General features: G+C 43.9%; 1 protein-coding gene and 1 long non-coding RNA gene across 2 annotated transcripts in view; one reads left to right on the top strand and one right to left on the bottom strand.

The window, feature by feature from the left end:
* The first annotated feature begins 543 nt into the window (after positions 1-543).
* On the top strand, positions 544-11,722 carry LOC119971172. The gene is made up of 3 exons (XR_005461762.1): positions 544-742; positions 5,867-6,101; positions 11,307-11,722. It is a non-coding gene; the product is annotated as an uncharacterized LOC119971172 (long non-coding RNA).
* The window catches only part of si:dkey-238o13.4 (uncharacterized protein LOC560780 homolog), a 40,748-nt gene continuing 29,383 nt past the window's right edge, over positions 7,035-18,399 (bottom strand). Inside the window, exons 4-6 of the mRNA XM_038806368.1 lie at positions 16,443-16,539; positions 9,999-10,123; positions 7,035-8,546 (exon numbers count right to left, since the gene is read on the bottom strand). Of these exons, the coding sequence (XP_038662296.1) occupies positions 8,370-8,546; positions 9,999-10,123; positions 16,443-16,539 (399 nt within the window). The 3' untranslated portion in view covers positions 7,035-8,369. The remainder of the gene's footprint in view (positions 8,547-9,998; positions 10,124-16,442; positions 16,540-18,399) is intronic.

Below are 18,399 nucleotides of genomic sequence, written 5' to 3'. Positions count from 1 at the left end.
CACATCTGCATTAATTGTGCTATTTAATTAGAATCTATATCGATTAATTACAGATATATCTTATTCATCAACTACTGCTACATACACAAAGAGAGCAGCAAGACAATTCTGTATCAGAAATATACTGGTCAACTCTTTCATACATAACCTGTCACAATTTGGGACAAATCTTAATATTTAAAAAACAATTAAGTGCCTATACGAATTCTATTCGAAGTACGAGCTCTCCCTTTTATTCTTCTTATAGTGGGACACACAAATGACGTATAAATGATGTTTACAGCATTAGAAGCAATAATGCTTCAGCTATTATCAGATTTTTGGGGAGAAGACAATGATAACTATATTTATACGCAATGTTTCAAGCTGCAATACACTCATAAACAGAATTGTGTCGTGATCGCGACAGCATTTTGATATTAAATTGTATTGTTAGACACAGAGCCTCGGATTTTCTGCTGCTATTTGCATATCGCGGGAAGGTCTTAGACGCATTTCCCGTCACCACAAAAGCAGGACATGATCATCCCCTTACCCCTTCAGTGGCAGGCTGTGTTCCCTGTCGTTCAACCTCAGAAACCTCATTGTAATACATTAGCAGATCAATATCGGGCCCACACTCCAGAATCATGCCCCTACATCAAATTAAGCTTCCACGACGGCATGATGTCAGACGGCATAAGGTACGACGAAACTCAAAAGATATGCAGCTGGCCAGCAGAACGCCGAGGAGAGTTCAGAGGTGAATGCACGCAAGCTGGAACAATGCCCGGGGAACGGCTCAGATCTTTGGAGAGATGTGCGGGGTTCATAGACAGGACTACACAGTCAGCTTCTTATTGGCTGCCTTGTGGGGCTGGGGTGCAGGCTTTAATGTGGGGGTGAAGGGAAGCCTGGTACATGGACTCAAGTGCAGCCTGAACTGAGGGAAGGGAAGCCTAGGTCACAGGCTCCAGTGCCATTGGAGGGTGGGTGGGGCATCATCACAGACTGAAGGTGCCACACAACCACAGTGGTGGGGAGCACAGGGCGGTGGGATGAAGACAATTGCAAGGAAAATGGAAAAACATGGTGAAGATAAGCACATTGTTGCAGCTAAGACCATTTAGCTTGAGCTCAATTGACATGCTTGTCATCAGACTAGTCACACAATTGTGCCCACTCAAGAAGCACTACTGTGTGGGTCTGACCCCTACAACCTAAAGATGTGCGGGATAGGTGGATTGGCCGTGCTAAATTGCCCCTTAATTGGAATAAAATATTTTAAGAATGTTTATAAGAAAACCAACTGAAGTTAAAACTGTCGTTATGAAGTTCAATCGGTGGCGAGATTCTCCGTTTGGGAGATTATTGACCAAATTCTCCAATTCTGAGGCTAAGTGCGGAGGATCTGTGGCATTTTATGTGGAAAAAATCGGCGGCGCCCCCTCACCGATGCTGCGACCATTGAGTGGCTAGCATCCACGCCACGTAAAATCTCCAGCCTCCACAAAATAAACGGCCGGAGAATTGGCAGATCCGTGACCATGCATGCGTATGGCAACAACCTGCAGTGGTCACATCGTACAACATGGCGCCGGCCGTGCGCGGACCCGACCTATCAGATAGTGCCCCACTGGACACCCCCTCACCATCCCCTGGCCACCCCCCACCGGTCCCCCCAGCCCTTGTGGAAGCCCCCCCCCCGGGTAGTAGAACGGCTCCCGCCCGACTATGCCAGCGCTGGACATGGTCCGCAGCCGCCACATCAGGTTCCCGTATGGCTGGCACCACATGTCCCCCGTGCTCTCATGAACTCGGCCCATCGGGGGTAAAGCATCAGGGAAGAGCCTTCAGGTGACGGGCTCAGGCCGTCCCAACGGTGTGCAGCACGTGCCGTGATGATGCCATTTCAGAGGGGGCGGAGCATGCAAAATTTGTGTCAAACAGCCGAAGCCCCTGATTTTGTAGTAAAAGGGATTCTCCACCCGATCACCAATTACGACATCGACGTCAGGAAACGGAGAATCTCGCCCTATGTTCTCCCACCAGAAGAGAATTGTTATCGATTTACGTTCTCCCTGGGAGCATAAATCGAAAAGTAATTCAATATCCCTTGCCATGCAAATTTATGCAGGCCGAGGTATACTCGGGATTCCCAAGGGAATCCCCCTAACGGGCCGCCATTTTGAGTGGCGGTCCAATAGCGAAGTCTTGCAGCCGGCCACCCCCCAGACAGTAAAGCAGCCCTCCACCCATTGCCTGGGTTCCCCCCTTCCCCCATGTACAGGGGTGATCCAACCCCCACTCTCCCTCGCAGGGACACCCTAACTAGGCAGACCCCCTACATGTACCCCCTTAATAATGACACACCCCAACCTCCCCTTAATAGGGAGACCCCCTGGAATCCCCTAACTGAAGAGACCCCGAACCAAAGGGACCCCCTCCAAGGTCCTGCTGACTAAAGGGAATCCTGCCCACAGACCGTCCCGTTCCCCCTTCCCCCGCACAGAAAAGAGACCCCTGTCTGGAAGCTAGAGAGCAGTCCAGACAGGAGCAATGAGGAAATTTACAGCTGTAACACTTACCTGGAAGCTCCAATCCTGGAAGGAGAACAGCTGTGACCTGTGTTTAAACCCCTCAGATCCTGTCGCTGCAAGCCAGTCTGTCATTTCTAGTGCACTGTGATTGACAGCTTCCACAAAACAGCTGCAGCCTTGATCCAGTCATCTCCTTTCATGGATGAGTGACTCTAAGTGCTGAAACCCCAATGTTTACAAACTTCAAAGAGAGGTAATGGGGAAAAGATTCCTGAATTGTAAGCAATGAATACTGTTCAAGATGCAACAATGCCTAAGGTGTTGAGATGGTGAGTGTGCTGACAGGGCTTTCTCAGTGAACTCATAGTCTAGATGGATTGGCGTCAAGGTACAGCCAGTAAAAGTATCTCTGAGGCCAAGAATGCTTGACTTGCTAGAATATCTGTTTAATCAAGGCCTCCCTCTGTCATGGTTATCCATACTCTCCTGTGCAGGATCTTGCATCTCTCCATTGTTGTGTTCCCTCACCTCTTCATCGACCTCATCATCAGAGCAATTCCAGCTATTTTCCATTTCCTCTTCCTCTTGGGTATCCCCTTTCTGAATGGTGAGGCTATGCACAGCACAGCACATAATGAACATCAGTGTGACATTGGATGGAGTGTATTGCAGTGCTCCTTGACTTCTATCCAGGCATCAGAAGCTGATCTTTAGCAGTCCGATGGACTGCTCGTCCATGGCCCAGGAGGTTCCGTGGCTGGGTCTTTGTAGCTCCTCTCTGTTTCTATTGTCGGGGCCCTCACAGGTGCGCCATAAGCCATCTCTTCAAAGGAGACCCCTTGTCACCCAGAAGGCAACCATCCAGGGCATCAGGTCCATTGAATGTGTCTTGGACATGTCTAGCACCTGGAAGATCTGGAGGATCTGTTGACTGTTGCCTGGGTACCTAGTGCATGCATCCATGATTCTTTGATTGTGGTCGCAGCCCAACTGGATATTTAAAGTATGATAGCCCTTCCTGTTAATCGATGTACACGTCTGATCTGCTGAAAATATAACTTCCAGCAGCACATACAGCCGCCTGAACTGCTGAGGCAAAAACTAAGGCGACTTTTAACCCACCACCCTTTCAATGATAAAAACAAGATACCCATCTGTGGTGACTGTTCCCTTAATGGCAACACAACAAAGTAAAGGGTCACATGGCCTGGGTGAGCACTCAGGACTCAAGAGTATAGAATCATCCCATGATGAGTGTTATTGGAAGTCTCGAAACGTTTTATTGCTCCCAGCATGTATTATTCCAGTCAATTGCCACATTAACAAGCTTAACTAAGCAATTAAATTGAATTTAAATAAGGTGGGCAGGCTGCCAATTTCTAAGCCTGCCCGCTTGCCACATTATCGCAAACAGATGTGATGACACCAGGAATGTGATCTAAAGTCATCGTGCCTGCTAATATGTTGACACGGGTAGTTAATAGGCCTGTTTTTGCCATGTATTATTCAGCTCACAATTAGTAAAATGTATATTTAAGAAGCACATGGTGTGGACTTTGGAATAGCATCAGTGATTTGAAAGAAATAATGAATCACTACCGTGGGAGTGTATGAATGATCTAAAACCTTTCAAAAGTCCTTAGCTATCCATGGTTATCCTGCATCTTGTGATATATTAATAATATTGAAAAGATCAAATATTCTACTTAAATATTCCAAGTAAAGGCATATAATTGGATGGAGGTATTAAAAAAAATGTCCATTTACCGCAGCACGGTAGCATTGTGGATAGCACAATCCCTTCACAGCTCCAGGGTCCCAGGTTGAATTCCGGCTTGGGTCACTGTCTATGCGGAGTCTGCACATCCTCCCCGTATGTGCGTGGGTTTCCTCCGGGTGCTCCGGTTTCCTCCCACAGTCCAAAGATGTGCAGGTTAGGTGGATTGGCCATGATAAATTTCTCCTAGAGTCCAAAATTGGCCTTAGTGTTGGGTGGGGTTACTGAGTTATGGGGTTATGGGGATAGGGTGGAGTTGTTGACCTTGGGTAGGGTGCTCTTTCCAAGAGCCGGTGCAGACTCGATGGGCTGAATGGCCTCCTTCTGCACTGTAAATTCTATGATAATACTGCTTCCAAACCTGATGCTTAGTTGGACTTTCTTCTGTAACTAAAACTCAATTTTTATGTTACATCACTAAGCCAACAATTTTAATATTTGCAGGGCAATTGTTCCAACAGTTTAATCATTTGCAAATTTGTTGATTGTTGTAATTGAAAGATTGCATTTATATCGCACCTTTCAGGATGTTCCAAAGCATTTTACAGCGAATTGAATATTTTTTAACATGTGGTGACTGCTGTGATATAGGAAGTGTAGTGACAAAAATGTACACAGTTAGGTCCCACAAGACAGCAAATGAGAAGATAAATCCCCAGGTAATCTGTTTTTTCTGTGAGGCCCGGGAACATTCCCCCGCACATCTTCGAAAATTACGGTGGGATCTTTGGCATCCTCTCCCAGGGTACCAAGATTCGTGATCCCACTCCTGCCGCTTGTGACTGCTCTGTGCCTTTGCTGTTGCTGGGCAGTCAGACAACCCAAGCTGCTGCCTCCTTGCTGTAGTGGTACATCTGAAATGGAGAACCGGAGGTTTTTGAGTTTGTCCTTCAAGACAATGTATAATGTCCTGCATCGAACAGCCACTGAGGTAGCACTGCCTAGGAGCACTAGGATGGGCAAAAAGCACACGGAAAACCGACAGTAAAGACATTTATAAGGGTGATTCGCTGACTTTTGTATGCAATGTGGCATGATTTCATTCACAAATTTGGTTTGGAATGTTAATTGGTAAATTGTGGCTGAACAGATGCTGCGGTTGCCTGTGACAAAGAGAAGGGAAGGTGTGAAACTGTTTTGAATTGGGAATATGTTGTTGTCATTCCTGCTGTCACACACAGCCAAGTTCTCCGTGGAGAGTCCAGGCAGAAAGGGGCTGGCTAGATTTCTTCCAAGTTTCTTCATCCTCCACTGTCAATGGCACATTGGAGAAGCCTTGCTCATTCTCATCATTGCTCCGCCTGCTTTTTTCTAGTAAGAGCAAATTTAATGAAGTGAAGTGTCTTTGACACACTTCACTTGCTGGTTCACATGTATATTGGAGTTTAAGATTGATATGGTAAATTGTTTAATCTTTCTGCATTTGTAAGTGTCTGTAAAAATATAACTGGAGTGAAAGAACTATGAATATTTTTCTTTTACTTTAATGAGGTATTTCCATCGATTGTGTCCAGTGTAATATAATTAATTTTTCATGTTTAATTTCTTTCTTTTGTTAAACTTTTATCAGCAGGGTTGAGACCTGGAAAGGTAAAAACAGCCGCTAAAGGGAGAGTCAAAGAAGTGTGGATTGCACAAAAGGCAAGATGCAGGGGAACAGAATGTGTGGGAAGGGGAGAGGGGTCGCCGAGATCCACTTGGCCTGCAGCATGAAGAACTTCATCAGAAGGTTGAAAATTGGGTATACGAGGCCATGAGAGACGAAAAATCAGGTGGATTTAGGATCAGATTCCATCTCAGTTTTTGTAAGTTATGTACCATTATACCCATGGTAAAATATGTGACCATCATAACAGACTGCTGATTGATACAAGGATGAATCACGTTTATTTGGAGCCGGATCCCTCCCTCCCCCCCCCCCCACCACCACCATATTAATGTGTTTTTCGGTGGAGAAGGTGAGTCGCCGAGGATCTCCCGGCATTTTGCATGGCTCGTCCCTCCCGCTGCCAACGATTCCCGCCATGGGGTGGGGGGCGGGGGTCATTTTTGGTGGGATGGAAGATCCCACCGATGGCAAGGGTCGGAAAACCCCACGCTTGGTGTAATGTGCAAAGCATTAATTAAAAGATAAATTAGATTGTAATCCAGCAATAAACATAAATCTATTCTTACCAACATTTAAAACAAAAACATTTATCTTTATAAATTATATTTATTAAAACATGCAACAGAAATGACAAATAGCAATTTACATCAAATAATAATGACCATTAGCCACATATTACAGAGGAAATATTATTTTTTAAAGTTGCAAGACAACACTTAGACTAATTATTCATCTGCTGCAATGAATATGTAATGTTGGTTAAACACAACTCACATTAAGAATGGCAAATGACCAAAGTCCTATAGGTTAACTAAAGTAGCCGGCAACTTACTTTGATACTAAAACTACAAAATACCGAAAGGGAAGATGTGCCTTTCAAAGATGAACCTTGTCACATTAATCCAAACTGTGTCTTTTAGAACAATGACATTGAATGTCCCTTTCTTACTCCTGATTGAATTTGAGTGTTGACATGCATGTTCATTGTTATTTTATGTTTGGGATTATTTGTGCATTTGGGAGAGTGTTAATCTTCTCTAACATTTGCCCATAAGATGCCTTAGAAATAGAAGACATTTATATATACTGACATCAATACTAGGTTTCTTGATTTTGCTGTTCCTTAAAATTTTAGGAACTATGGCATAAAAAATGATGCTAGATATGGGACTTTCCAAAAAGATTCTCTTAGTTTGTTGTAAACATAGTTTGGCTAAAAGAAGTGCTTCAAACATTTTCTGAACTCCAATGATGTGACATTTGTATGACTGGTCAAGCTTTTTCCAAATCATGCAAGGAACAAGTCTTATGCCAAGTCTTATTATAGAAATCATTTTTGTTCAGATCAATCGATGATTCATAGTTTTTCATTTTCCTGGGTATCATAAAAAGGGCAATTAATTCAAAAGCAGGCATGATGATCCCTAAGCTTTCTAGCCAGACTATGAAATAATATTCAATGGTAATAATAGTTGGCTAAGCTGCCCACAGACCTGTAACTTTAGGCAATGTTTTCAGGTAAGTGCAATACACATTTAAGTAAGATTGGAGGATGAATTAATGGCATCACAATATCTCTTTTCACTTTATCACATGGACATGTTGTTTCCCAAGTAATCGACAACTTTCATGTACTCTTTGAACAAAACTGACTTGTTCAAACCTCGTTGTGATCAGCATTAAAAATGTTGGAGAAATTAAACACAGTCTTACTGCGTATTTGGTGTTTATATACAGCAGGTGGATACAACACAGCACTAGGGGGACACACATTCCAGTGTGGCTCAGAACAATTCAAACCTGGACCACTTTGATGTGGCAGGATTTGAAACACAGATCCAAACTGTGAAAACGCCATTTGCTCATTTACAAGAGGGAGTGAAAAAATAATCTTGATCAGTCATTCATTCGACTACAAACCCTTGAGGCCAAAAATATATGTTAATCTGGACTGAGTGCTGTCTTTGAACACAAAACAAAAAGATGTTGTTCAACCGCTGCAAAAATCAGATTCGGCTTCACCTCCTTATTTGATGTGTAAATAAAATTTCTGGAACTTTGGGAGACATTGATGTGAACAACAACAATGAAAAGCGAAACAAATTGTTATATGTGATTTTAGTCTTCTATCCTATATCAGTTTGGAACCTGAATATTCTGGAGGACATACGTGGAGCTATATTCCAGGCTATTTAGCCAAACACAACATATGGCTTTGGGATCTAATTTAAGTTTTTATTTGCATTCTAACTGTCATACAGTGACAATAAACATATCACCTATATAAACGCGAAGCTTCACTTTCTTTAGCTCTAAGTGCTAAGATTAGGTACACACACTGATTGACACATCGCCGGTTCTATGGTAAAGTGCACACTACTGTAGTGTTATAGGACTTTTAAAATAAACTATACATGCAAAATGGAGTGGTGATTGGGCATGCCAACTTGGAATATCTTCACTTTCAGACTTTCCCTTCCACAATTAAGGTTTTGAGGTCAGCTGGGGTATTCACACAGAACACATGATGTGAAACAGATTTCTTCTCCAAAACAGTGGCTATTGCTTCACCCACGTCCAAATGATTCACAAAACCAGGAGCAAGCCGGTCCGGGGTTGCAACACCCATGTTAAGTTTCACCTGTCAGATAGAACAATAAGCAATGAAATTAACCGACTGACCACATATTACTGGAATTTCCATGTTTCTAAAAAGTAAACGTTACAGCCCCTATTTCGTGATCAGCAACAAAGCAACAGAATGCGCGATTGACCAGGAAGAAAGCTTCCCGCAGGGACATGGCAATCTCTGCGACATGGATTTTCCCTTTCCTGACATCAGTTTGAATCTGGCACCAAGTCAAGGGGATCTCCAGGCATCTAGTAAAAATTAGGTCATCAATCAGGGTACGCAACCAATCACACTGAAGTATTCTCACAGACAGCAAACCTGGAAGTAAAATGCATTGATTCTTTTCACTTTAATCTTACAGGGAGCAAAATAAATGACTAGAACATACACATGGGATTAAGGTAGAAACTGAAATATTATGGAAAACGTCAAAAAAAATTAAATACGATTTTTTTATCTTAATGGAGAAAAAGAAGAAATTTGACATTCCACAATTATAAAATTAGTTTTTCAGGTACAGCGAGGTTGTTCAGCAGTAACTATGATCATTGTGCATAATTAGAAACCCAACCGTACATCATTCAACAAGGCATGACCTTTTCAATAAAATGAAAGTTCTCATCAGTTCAGTGATTTCTACTCAATTGCAATCTGTGAGGATTTTAACAGCACATGCTATGGCAAAGTATAGATTCACTGATGTCAGTTTCTTGGTTTCCAGGTTTAATTGCGTATGTGAATCCTTCAAAAAGGTAATGATGGTGAATGCTGACAGTTCCACTGTAATTTCTAATCCAAAATCCAGGCCATAAAATGTCTAAATGTTTACATGACAAACTGATTTGTGGGGACTTTTAAAGTATCTTTTTTTTTTAAAGCAGATCCCCAATCCTGACATTGAAATGTTCACATGAAAGTTGGGAAGAGTTTATCCAGCGTTACCCCAACTATAATGTGGAGATGCCGGCGTTGGACTGGGGTGAGCACAGTAAGAACCTGGTGTTGTAAGACTTCTTACTGTACCCCAACTATAGTTAGAGGGAGTCCTCTATGCTGACTCAGGCTTAACTCTTTCAGTTCAAGTTACTTTGTGTGAAAACACAACTCCAGATGTAACTAATATTGACAATGAAAAGCTGAGCTTAAAAGATCAATTAGTAGTACTGATATCAGAAGTAATTGAAAAGTTTGGGAACTACTCTTTCTGATGCAAGAGAGCAAACAAAGTTCAAACTCAAATACAAGATATATAGATGTCTATTTCATTCACAATCTAAAGCATCTCACACGTAGAAGAAAATCTAAAGGAACTGTCTGAAAATACTGATATTTAAGCTTGTGTAGAAAGCAGTTAGAATCCAATGTTGTTTTCATTTTATCTTGCTGAAATGTAACACTTAGAAAGTAATTTCCTCTGTTTCCCTCACTTGGGGCTTAGCGAGTTCTTATTAAAATCTTTACCTCATTCAGTTTGCATGGGACATCAGGGTACTCCTCTCTGACAACCTGGCAGAATGCCAGAGCTCCTGCAGCTCCCAGAGTCAAGAAGCCAGTCCCAGGCATCAGCAGACGCTCTCCTGCACCACCTACAAAGAAGGGGGAAAGTATCAGTGTAGGAGTGAAATGAACCATTTGACATTACATCTTGAACTTTTGGTGTGGTTTCATTAGGGCGCTCCACTTACAAAACTGGAGCCTTGAGGTACACCACCCATTAATCTAGCTCTCACATATCAAATAAATTACACTCATGGCTGGAAAGATTAAGTGCCAAGCGACAGAAGGACTAAGACTGTATGACTGCTAAAATACAACAGTATTATTTTAGGTGCAACACTAGAGAGTTCCTCTACCTTATCCAAGTCTAATGCTATCTACAGCCACCATGGATGCATGGGCACACCCAGCAGAGATCACTTGGCATAGACAAGGATGGAACATGAACAACAGCAGATTTTTCAGATCTGTGGCCCAGCAGCAGAGGGTGTAACTGTTGTCCAACATTGAGCTAACTCAGTATCGGCAAGGGGTCAAACCTGGAGCTTCCACAAACCATAGAGTTCACTCTCACAGCACATGGCACATCCAATCTGAACAATCAGCTGAAAAACTATTAATGAAAATCATGGCTGATACTTAGATTCATATAGGAAATCTAACTCTTTTGGGAAATAACTCAGGAATAGAATGGACTAGAAAACAATATAGTTTGTCTCCCAAGATCATGGCTAATTTCACAGCCGTGTCGGGGTAGGGGACGGGGCCAGGAAACGCGACGAGACATTCAAAGGTCCATTTACTTTGATAGGACTGGAAAATCCCACCGGTGAGAGGGGCCATAATATCCCGCTCTATGTGTGAAGATTTGCTGTCTCCAAGAGAGTTGCTGATGCCGAGTGGAAGAACGAAAATCAAAGCATTCCATGGAGATCTTAAACTGTGGGCTAAGATCATAATTTCAATCTTAGACGCAAGCTCAGCAAACCTGTCACGTTCGACCTCAAGCGACAGAATTTAAACAAACCACAAATCCTCCAAGATGTAGATTCCATCTCAAATCTTAACAAAATATCTTTGAGTTTTGTTGATGACCAGAGCAGAAATTGAGCAATGAATCATCATTAAATTTAAAAAATTATTTTCAACGCTGCCTTTCTTCAATTTTGTAACTGGAGCTTTTAAAAAACTGTTACTTAAAGTGCAGACAGAAATGTCAGATTTTGGTCATTTGTGTCTGAATAATCTTTTCCTTTATCATAAATGTTTTAGATGGTTTCCTGAGATGCGCATGACTACGAACCAAGATATGTGGCCACAATCCAGAGATATTAATGTCACGGACATCACGCAATGTAGGAAATGCAACAAAATAAAATGCTATACGTCAGATGGACTGCAAACTAGAATAAAAGAGCTGTTGACACGTAATAAAAAGATTGTTTCCCCAAAGTAAATGGAATGATAAATAGTCCATTACATATATGTCAGAAAAGCTAAAAATATGAAAAAAATGTCAGAACAAATACTGTCTACACCATACAAAGGACTAGAGAAATTGAAGTTCTTCCTGTGCTGTACTTTCTTCCCAGCTTTTCCCTCTATCCCCCAATGACCTTTTCCCTCATAGATCATAGAATTTACAGTGCAGAAGGAGGTAATTGAGTCTGCACAGGCCCATGGAAACATCACCCTATATAGCCCACACCTTTACCCTATCCCCATCATGTGTATACACAAGGCAAATGAGATGATAAACCCTCATCTTAATTGCATCAACTCAATTTGCTTCAACTATTCCATGTGGCAGTGAGTTCCACATCCTCATTCTCACCACTCGAGTAAAGAATTTCTTCTAAATTCTCTATTTGATTTATTCATCACCATCTTATTCGTGAAGGCCCCGCCTTCTCAACCTTGCTCTTCACCCGAGGTGTGGTAATCTTCAGGTTAAACACCACCAGTTAGCTCTCCCCCTCAAAAAGGGGAAAGCAGCCTATGGTCATCTGGGACTATGGCAACTTTATTTTTACCTTTATATTTTAGCTACTTGTTTTCCCCCCTTGATTCAACCATAAATGTAAACACATGGAGAAACCCAAATACACCATTTCAGACTTACCCTGAATATTAAAGTATTGAGCTCATTTCCAGAATGAGCTGGATTGACCATCCAGTTTATAATGTGTGGAAATGATTCACCTAACTTCTAAATGAGAGGGTGATCAGCTATACACCACGATCGAGTGACCAAGCTGCACCTGAAAAGCAACTCGCAGTGGTGCAGCGTTGCCGAAAGAAGGTGGAAGACCCCGCTCCTGGGATCTACCTGGCTTGCAGTGCCTTGTGGGATCTAACATGATCTCATGAGATGTGGCGACGTAAATCTCATTCATTTTGGACGGGATCACTTTCTGGCAAATTTGCACATTAAAGCGAGACTGCTAGTCTCACTTTAATATTCAGCTTCCCGAGCCACTGGGATCTATCCCTTTCACCTTGGAGACCTCGGGAATGCGCCATTCAGTACTGGTCTCCACAAACAAGGTAGAGACAAATCGTACACGTGGGGGTCTCCGAGGGGATCAGAGGCCCCTAGTTGCATGCCCTTTGGGCAGGGTGGTACCCTGGCACTGATGGTGCTGCCAGGGCACCCTAGCAGTGCCAGCCTGGCACCCTAGCAGTGCCACCTGTGTGCCAGCCTGGCACTGCCAAGGTACCTGCGTGGCAACTGGTAAGGACAATGCCAGCGTGCCAGGCTAGCACTGCCAAGGTGCCAAGCTAGCATTTTATGCACAGGGGTGATCAGGCTGGGGGGGCCTGCGTAGGTGTTGGGCTGGGTGCAGGGACCCTCCTATAGTGGGTTGGGCCTGGGGGGAGGTTCCGGTCAGCGGAGCTCCTCTGTACAAAAACTGGGCGATGTGCAGCCTCGGCCACACGTCCCCCACTGAGGCCACCTATCGAACCTGTGTGCCGTTGAATAGCGTTGTATTTCTCGGCACTGCGAGGTCCGCAAAACACGCGGCTAAACACGCTCGCTATGGGACTTTGTTCCCATTTGGTTAAATCGTGCCCCATAGCTCTTAAGATTTGCATGATCTCCTACTGTTACTCGCTGGTGGGGGAGATGCTGGATTCCTGATTCTTTATCTGTGATGTTTTGTATTTAAAATGTTGAGGCTGTTTGAGGGTGGGTGGGATAAAGGGATTGTTGGCCATTGTATTTGTTATTGTTTATTATTTGTTGGTGGGTGTAAATTTGATGAAAATGTGAAAAAGGAGAATAAAAATATATTTTTCAAAAACTCAGTGGTGGGGTATGTTGGGTAGGGGAAGGGGTGGCGGGGGCTACTGGTTGAGCCTCCCAGGAAATGGTGCAAATCCATTAATGCCATTTCCCTGGTCTTTCTGCCAGTCAAAAAAAGCACGTGTATGAAAATAGTCTTTTTAAAGATGGGGTGGGGGGGAAAACAATCAGTATTATGTTATGTTATTTTATAATGCACACAAATAATTACTCCCTCTCGCTGTTAACCCAATGTAATTCAGTGCCCCTTGCCTAAACTTCAAATCATAATGATGATTTCATTTTGGTACAGTCACTACAGTCTTTCTGGTCAATGCCTTTACAAAATTCAGCAGTTATGAAAATCAATGGTTCGGCCAGCCAACTGTATGATTTGCCACAACCAAACAGGAGTCAAGAATGTGTCTTACATTCATGAGAAACTATCTTGGTGGTTTTGAGAAGAAATTATTATCGGCAAGTATCTTTATTGTAGTCAGCTGCACTGCGTTAGACAATTTAGTTCCATTTGAAGGTCAGTCACGTTGGAGAATATTTATTTTAAGAGTATTCATTCAGTCAAACAATGGGATAGTTTATCCAGTTGGCATTGGGACCCCAATGTTGAGCCCATATGGGGTCCTGAGCACACACACCAGCACAAGTTGCTTTGGGATATTCTGCTCACAGACCTCCCAATGCTGTGGGACCAATTAGAGACCTACAGTGTTGTCCAGCTGACAGCCCCTTTGTGGCACAGCAAAATGAACCTCAAGATGGAGACGCCCCCATCTACCTGTATAGAAGTGATAGATTCAAGAAGCTCGAAGCTGATAGAGTCATCAGGGTGGAGGGAAAACCCCTCCACTGGACTAGTGGTATGTTGGGCTATGGTGTTTCATTCTCATGGCCCCACCTTTGTGCATGGAGCCCTCTACTCTGCCTCCAGGAGGCAAAATCAAATGAGCTGGTGGCCTCCACACACATGGTGGGGTCCACTCCAACACTGATAAAATACTGACGCTGCCATAACCTGGCCCCTAAATGGGAGATTAATTGCACCAACTGATTGCCCACTACTGTGGAGTGGGCAGCCAACCTAGTTCCCAGCTTGCCCCAGGTGAGTCCCACAGAGGTGGAATACATCGGCAAGATGGCTCCCATCTTCCAACTACTTTCCCGGCCACTTCCACCTGCAACCTGTCTCTATGGGGCTATGTAAATTCAGCCTGATGAATCTGCTCTCCTACTATTCCCAACTCTGGCACGTCATCTGTTATAACTTAGGATGAAAACGTCATTGCAGTGCAAGGTACAACTTTCATCATTCATTATGGCACAGAGAAAAATTGACCTTCCAGGTTTTCCACATTACAGAAAAAGGTAGCTTTCGTGTTCAACCTGTGAGGAATATGTTCAGAGGCTGCTGCAATAAAAAGCAAAATACAACAGCTGCTAGGAACTGGAAATAAAACAGAAAACACAGGTCTGGAAGCATCTGCAAGAGAGCGAGAGACATTTCAAAATCGGTCTGTTCTGATGAAAGATCTCTGCACAGCTGCTGCCAGACCTGCTGAATATTTGAAACATTTTCTGTTCTTATTTCAGAAGTTGCTACTAACTGTCACTCAGGAAAACAGTCCCATACAATTGAAAGGTGATTAATCCATAAATTGGTTAATTGAGTTGCTTTCTCGTGACTGATTTCCTTCTTTTGCCCTTGGACTGGGAAAATTAGAGGTATGGTGCTCAAAGTTTCAAACTAACCCAATGCTATGTGGTATACATCCCTTCCTTAGGCATGGTAATAATGCCTGCTACTGATCCTAAATGGGGTGGACATGACAGTATATGTGCTAAGTCAGGTGTTTAACTTTGCATGTACGTCCACTGATTAAGAGGCAAATAAACTAGTTCGGGGCAGGATTCTCTGCGAACCGGTGGGGCGGGCCATTCCGACGCTGAGGAGTGGTGTGAACACCTCTGGCGTTGGGCCCCCCTACGGTGCGGAATCCTCCACACCTTCAGGGGCTAGGCCGGCGCCGGAGTGTTTGGCACCACGCCAGCCGGCGCGGAAGGGCCTCCACCAGCGCAAGTTGGCACAAGCGCGGGAGCGCCAGTGTGTGCTGGCATCATCCCAGTGCATGCGCAGGGGGCTTCTCCGCACCGCCAATGCGCACCCCCCCCCCCCCCCCCCTCGAGGACTCTGCAGGCCGCCCCGTGAAGCCAGGTCCCTCCGGTAAGGACTTGTTGTGATTTACGTCAGCGGGACCCACCGAAAACGGGCGACTACGCAGTCCATTACATGCTGGAGAATCGCCGAGGAGGGCCGCCGACCGGCGTGATTCCCGCCCCCGCCAAAACCCCAGCGCCGGAGAATTCAGCAGCCGGCGGGGGCGGGATTCAGGGCGCCCCTCAGCGATTCTCCGACCCGGTGGGGGGGGGGGTCAGAGAATCCCACCCCAGAAGTCTAAAATTCCCCTCCAAAATCTAAACGTGGGTATTTCCACTGCCCCCTCCCCCCCATTGGAGTGTTCTCTGACAGCGAATTGGTGAGCAGCTAGATTTTCCAGTCCCTCCGTGTCTACGGCATTTTGTGTGGCTCACCCGTCCCACCGCCGGGGAACCCGTCACAGGGTGTCACCTTTGCCGGGACCGGAAGATCCTAGCGGCAGCAAGGGTTGGAAGTCCTGCCCAGTACTTTAGATTTCCGTCCTTGGACCTTTTTAAGGAGCAATATAAATATCTGTGAAGTAACTCAAAAGGATCCAGAAACTCCCTCATTGAATCCACTGAATTATCAGTTCATTCTAATCGATGCTGATTGGGTGCCCGGGATGTAAAGTGTTCCTTTTATCAACACGGTCCTTAATATTCTTTAAATCAGAACCAGAAGATTCATGCAAACACACCTTTTCAATTCAATGGAATAGTGGCTCTGCAGTCAAGAAGGAACTAGATGGAGGGCCTGAATGTTCCACAATTTAGAAACCATCTTGTAACCGGGTGTAAATTTAAAAGCATGAAAAGACTGTTATGTAGAAATTCTGAAGAATTAAAAATAATATTGATTCTTTAAAACGTTGCCACCCACCCAGTGGAGACAGGAGTGATCTACTCACCAGTTATAAATGTGTACGATCCATTACGGTCATCTTTAACCAAAGGAAAGAACGCCTTCCATGATGTGAATGTGCTGAACACCAGGGTGTTCAGAACCTGCAGTATGTAATACACGTATATTTAACACCATGGCAAATCATTTGCTCTGCAGGGTGCTGCACAGTTTTCATTGTTCTGAAGCTTTTTTTCTATTATCACCTGTGAGATCTGTCTCTTCCTTATTTCCCAACGCAGATTTCCATCATTAGTTTTGCATTGGAGTTTCCAGTCTTCATCTCCCTCACTCAAATCATACACGGGGAAAGGTGTACAAAGGACCCTTGTGAAGCAATGGCCTTCTGGGATTAGATGGTTTGATGCTACAGTGCCTTAGCACAACCTTTGACAACATCATGGAATTCTAACATACGGTCATCTGCTTTGGCTGTGAGGAGATCATTCAATGATTGTCCCATTATTATTCCAAATTATTAAGTTAATTAAAGAAGAAATCTTTTAACCTTCATGTTATGCAAACACTGAGCAAGGGCTGGGGGCAATTGAGGGCAGTTAAAATGGATTAAGGGACTGCAATTTCAAATTATAGTAATAATAATCTTTGTTGTCACAAGTAGGCTTACATTAACGCTGCAATGAAGTTACTGTGAAATGCCCTTAGTCGCCACATTCCGGCACCTGTTCGGGTACACAGAGGGAGAATTCAGAATGTCCAAATTACCCAACAGCACATATTTCGGGACTTGTGGGAGGAAACCGAAGCACCTGGAGGAAATCCACACAGACACTGGGAGAACTTGCAGACTCCGCACAGACAGTGGCCCAAGCCAGGAATCGAACCTGGGACCCTGGCGTGTGAAGCAACAGTGCTAACCACTGTGCTGCCATGCCGCCCCAATAACATGGGTCAATGCACACTCGTCCTGTGCCAGTGGGGTCCTCTGCAACTATACAGAGTGTGCTCTAATAGTGTTATCATGGCACAATCTTCTTTATCAGCTCCGAACTTAACCAATAATGTCATCTGCTAATTTAGCCCATGGTCTGAGGGGTGGCATCTCTGGCTCAGCCAAACATACAGGGAATGGCAGCCAGTGCCATAGGAACCTCGACTAGGTTGTTTTTACATTTAAAAAATATTCTTGTGGGCCAAAAGGAGTAGGACTGTGCCCCGCTGTGCCCCGTGGCCAAGCCTTGACCAATTGCCCCAGCTTCCTCCCTCCACCAGGATTCTTTGCACCTTACACTGCGGACATAACCCTGTGACCCCCAGCAGTAACCACTTGACGCACACTTTTAATGGCTGGACAGCCACTTTCTGTCAACCTCTCAGCAATCTGGTCAGAAAGTTAGCAAAAAGTCAAACCTCCTGCTGGCTCTCCTGGAAGGCAGACAGTTCACGTTGCCACATTCCCATCCAGGAGTTAAAATCAAGCACAAAGATTCATTAGAACCCATTCTTTTAGTTGTTGGACAATAAGGAGACATTGCCAAAATGTAAGCAGGGAAAGGATTGTGGGTGGAGTAATCATTCAACGTTTAAAAACAATGCATCCAAATCATGTCATTTGATTGTATAACATTTAGTTCAATCAAAGATCAGTTTTGAAAACGTAACTGTTAGGTTTTGTCAAATTCCAGCTTTGACTTCAGCTCAGTTTGACCATCGACAATCTTAGCTGTGTACTTGCTCTTTATATTTCATATTGCTAAAATTTTCATCGGCATTTAATTGAAAGATTAAGCAGTTTTGAGGGCCATAGAAGATTCCTATATCAATAGGTTTTCATGTAAACATTCCTGTCTAAGCTAGATCCTTAAATATGTAGCTGACACACATATTCCAGGAAGTGCCACATAAAACACAAAGGCCCAGATATTGTGGTCAGCAATGAAAAGGCTGCACTCATCACTGACCTGGAAAAAGGTGTCCCACGGTTTTGAGTGCTCTGAGCATTG

The sequence above is a fragment of the Scyliorhinus canicula genome, chromosome 9 (assembly GCF_902713615.1).
Source record: "Scyliorhinus canicula chromosome 9, sScyCan1.1, whole genome shotgun sequence".
Taxonomy (NCBI): domain Eukaryota; kingdom Metazoa; phylum Chordata; class Chondrichthyes; order Carcharhiniformes; family Scyliorhinidae; genus Scyliorhinus; species Scyliorhinus canicula.
Note: the sequence above shows the minus strand (reverse complement) of the source record. Positions and strands in the feature narration are given on the sequence as shown.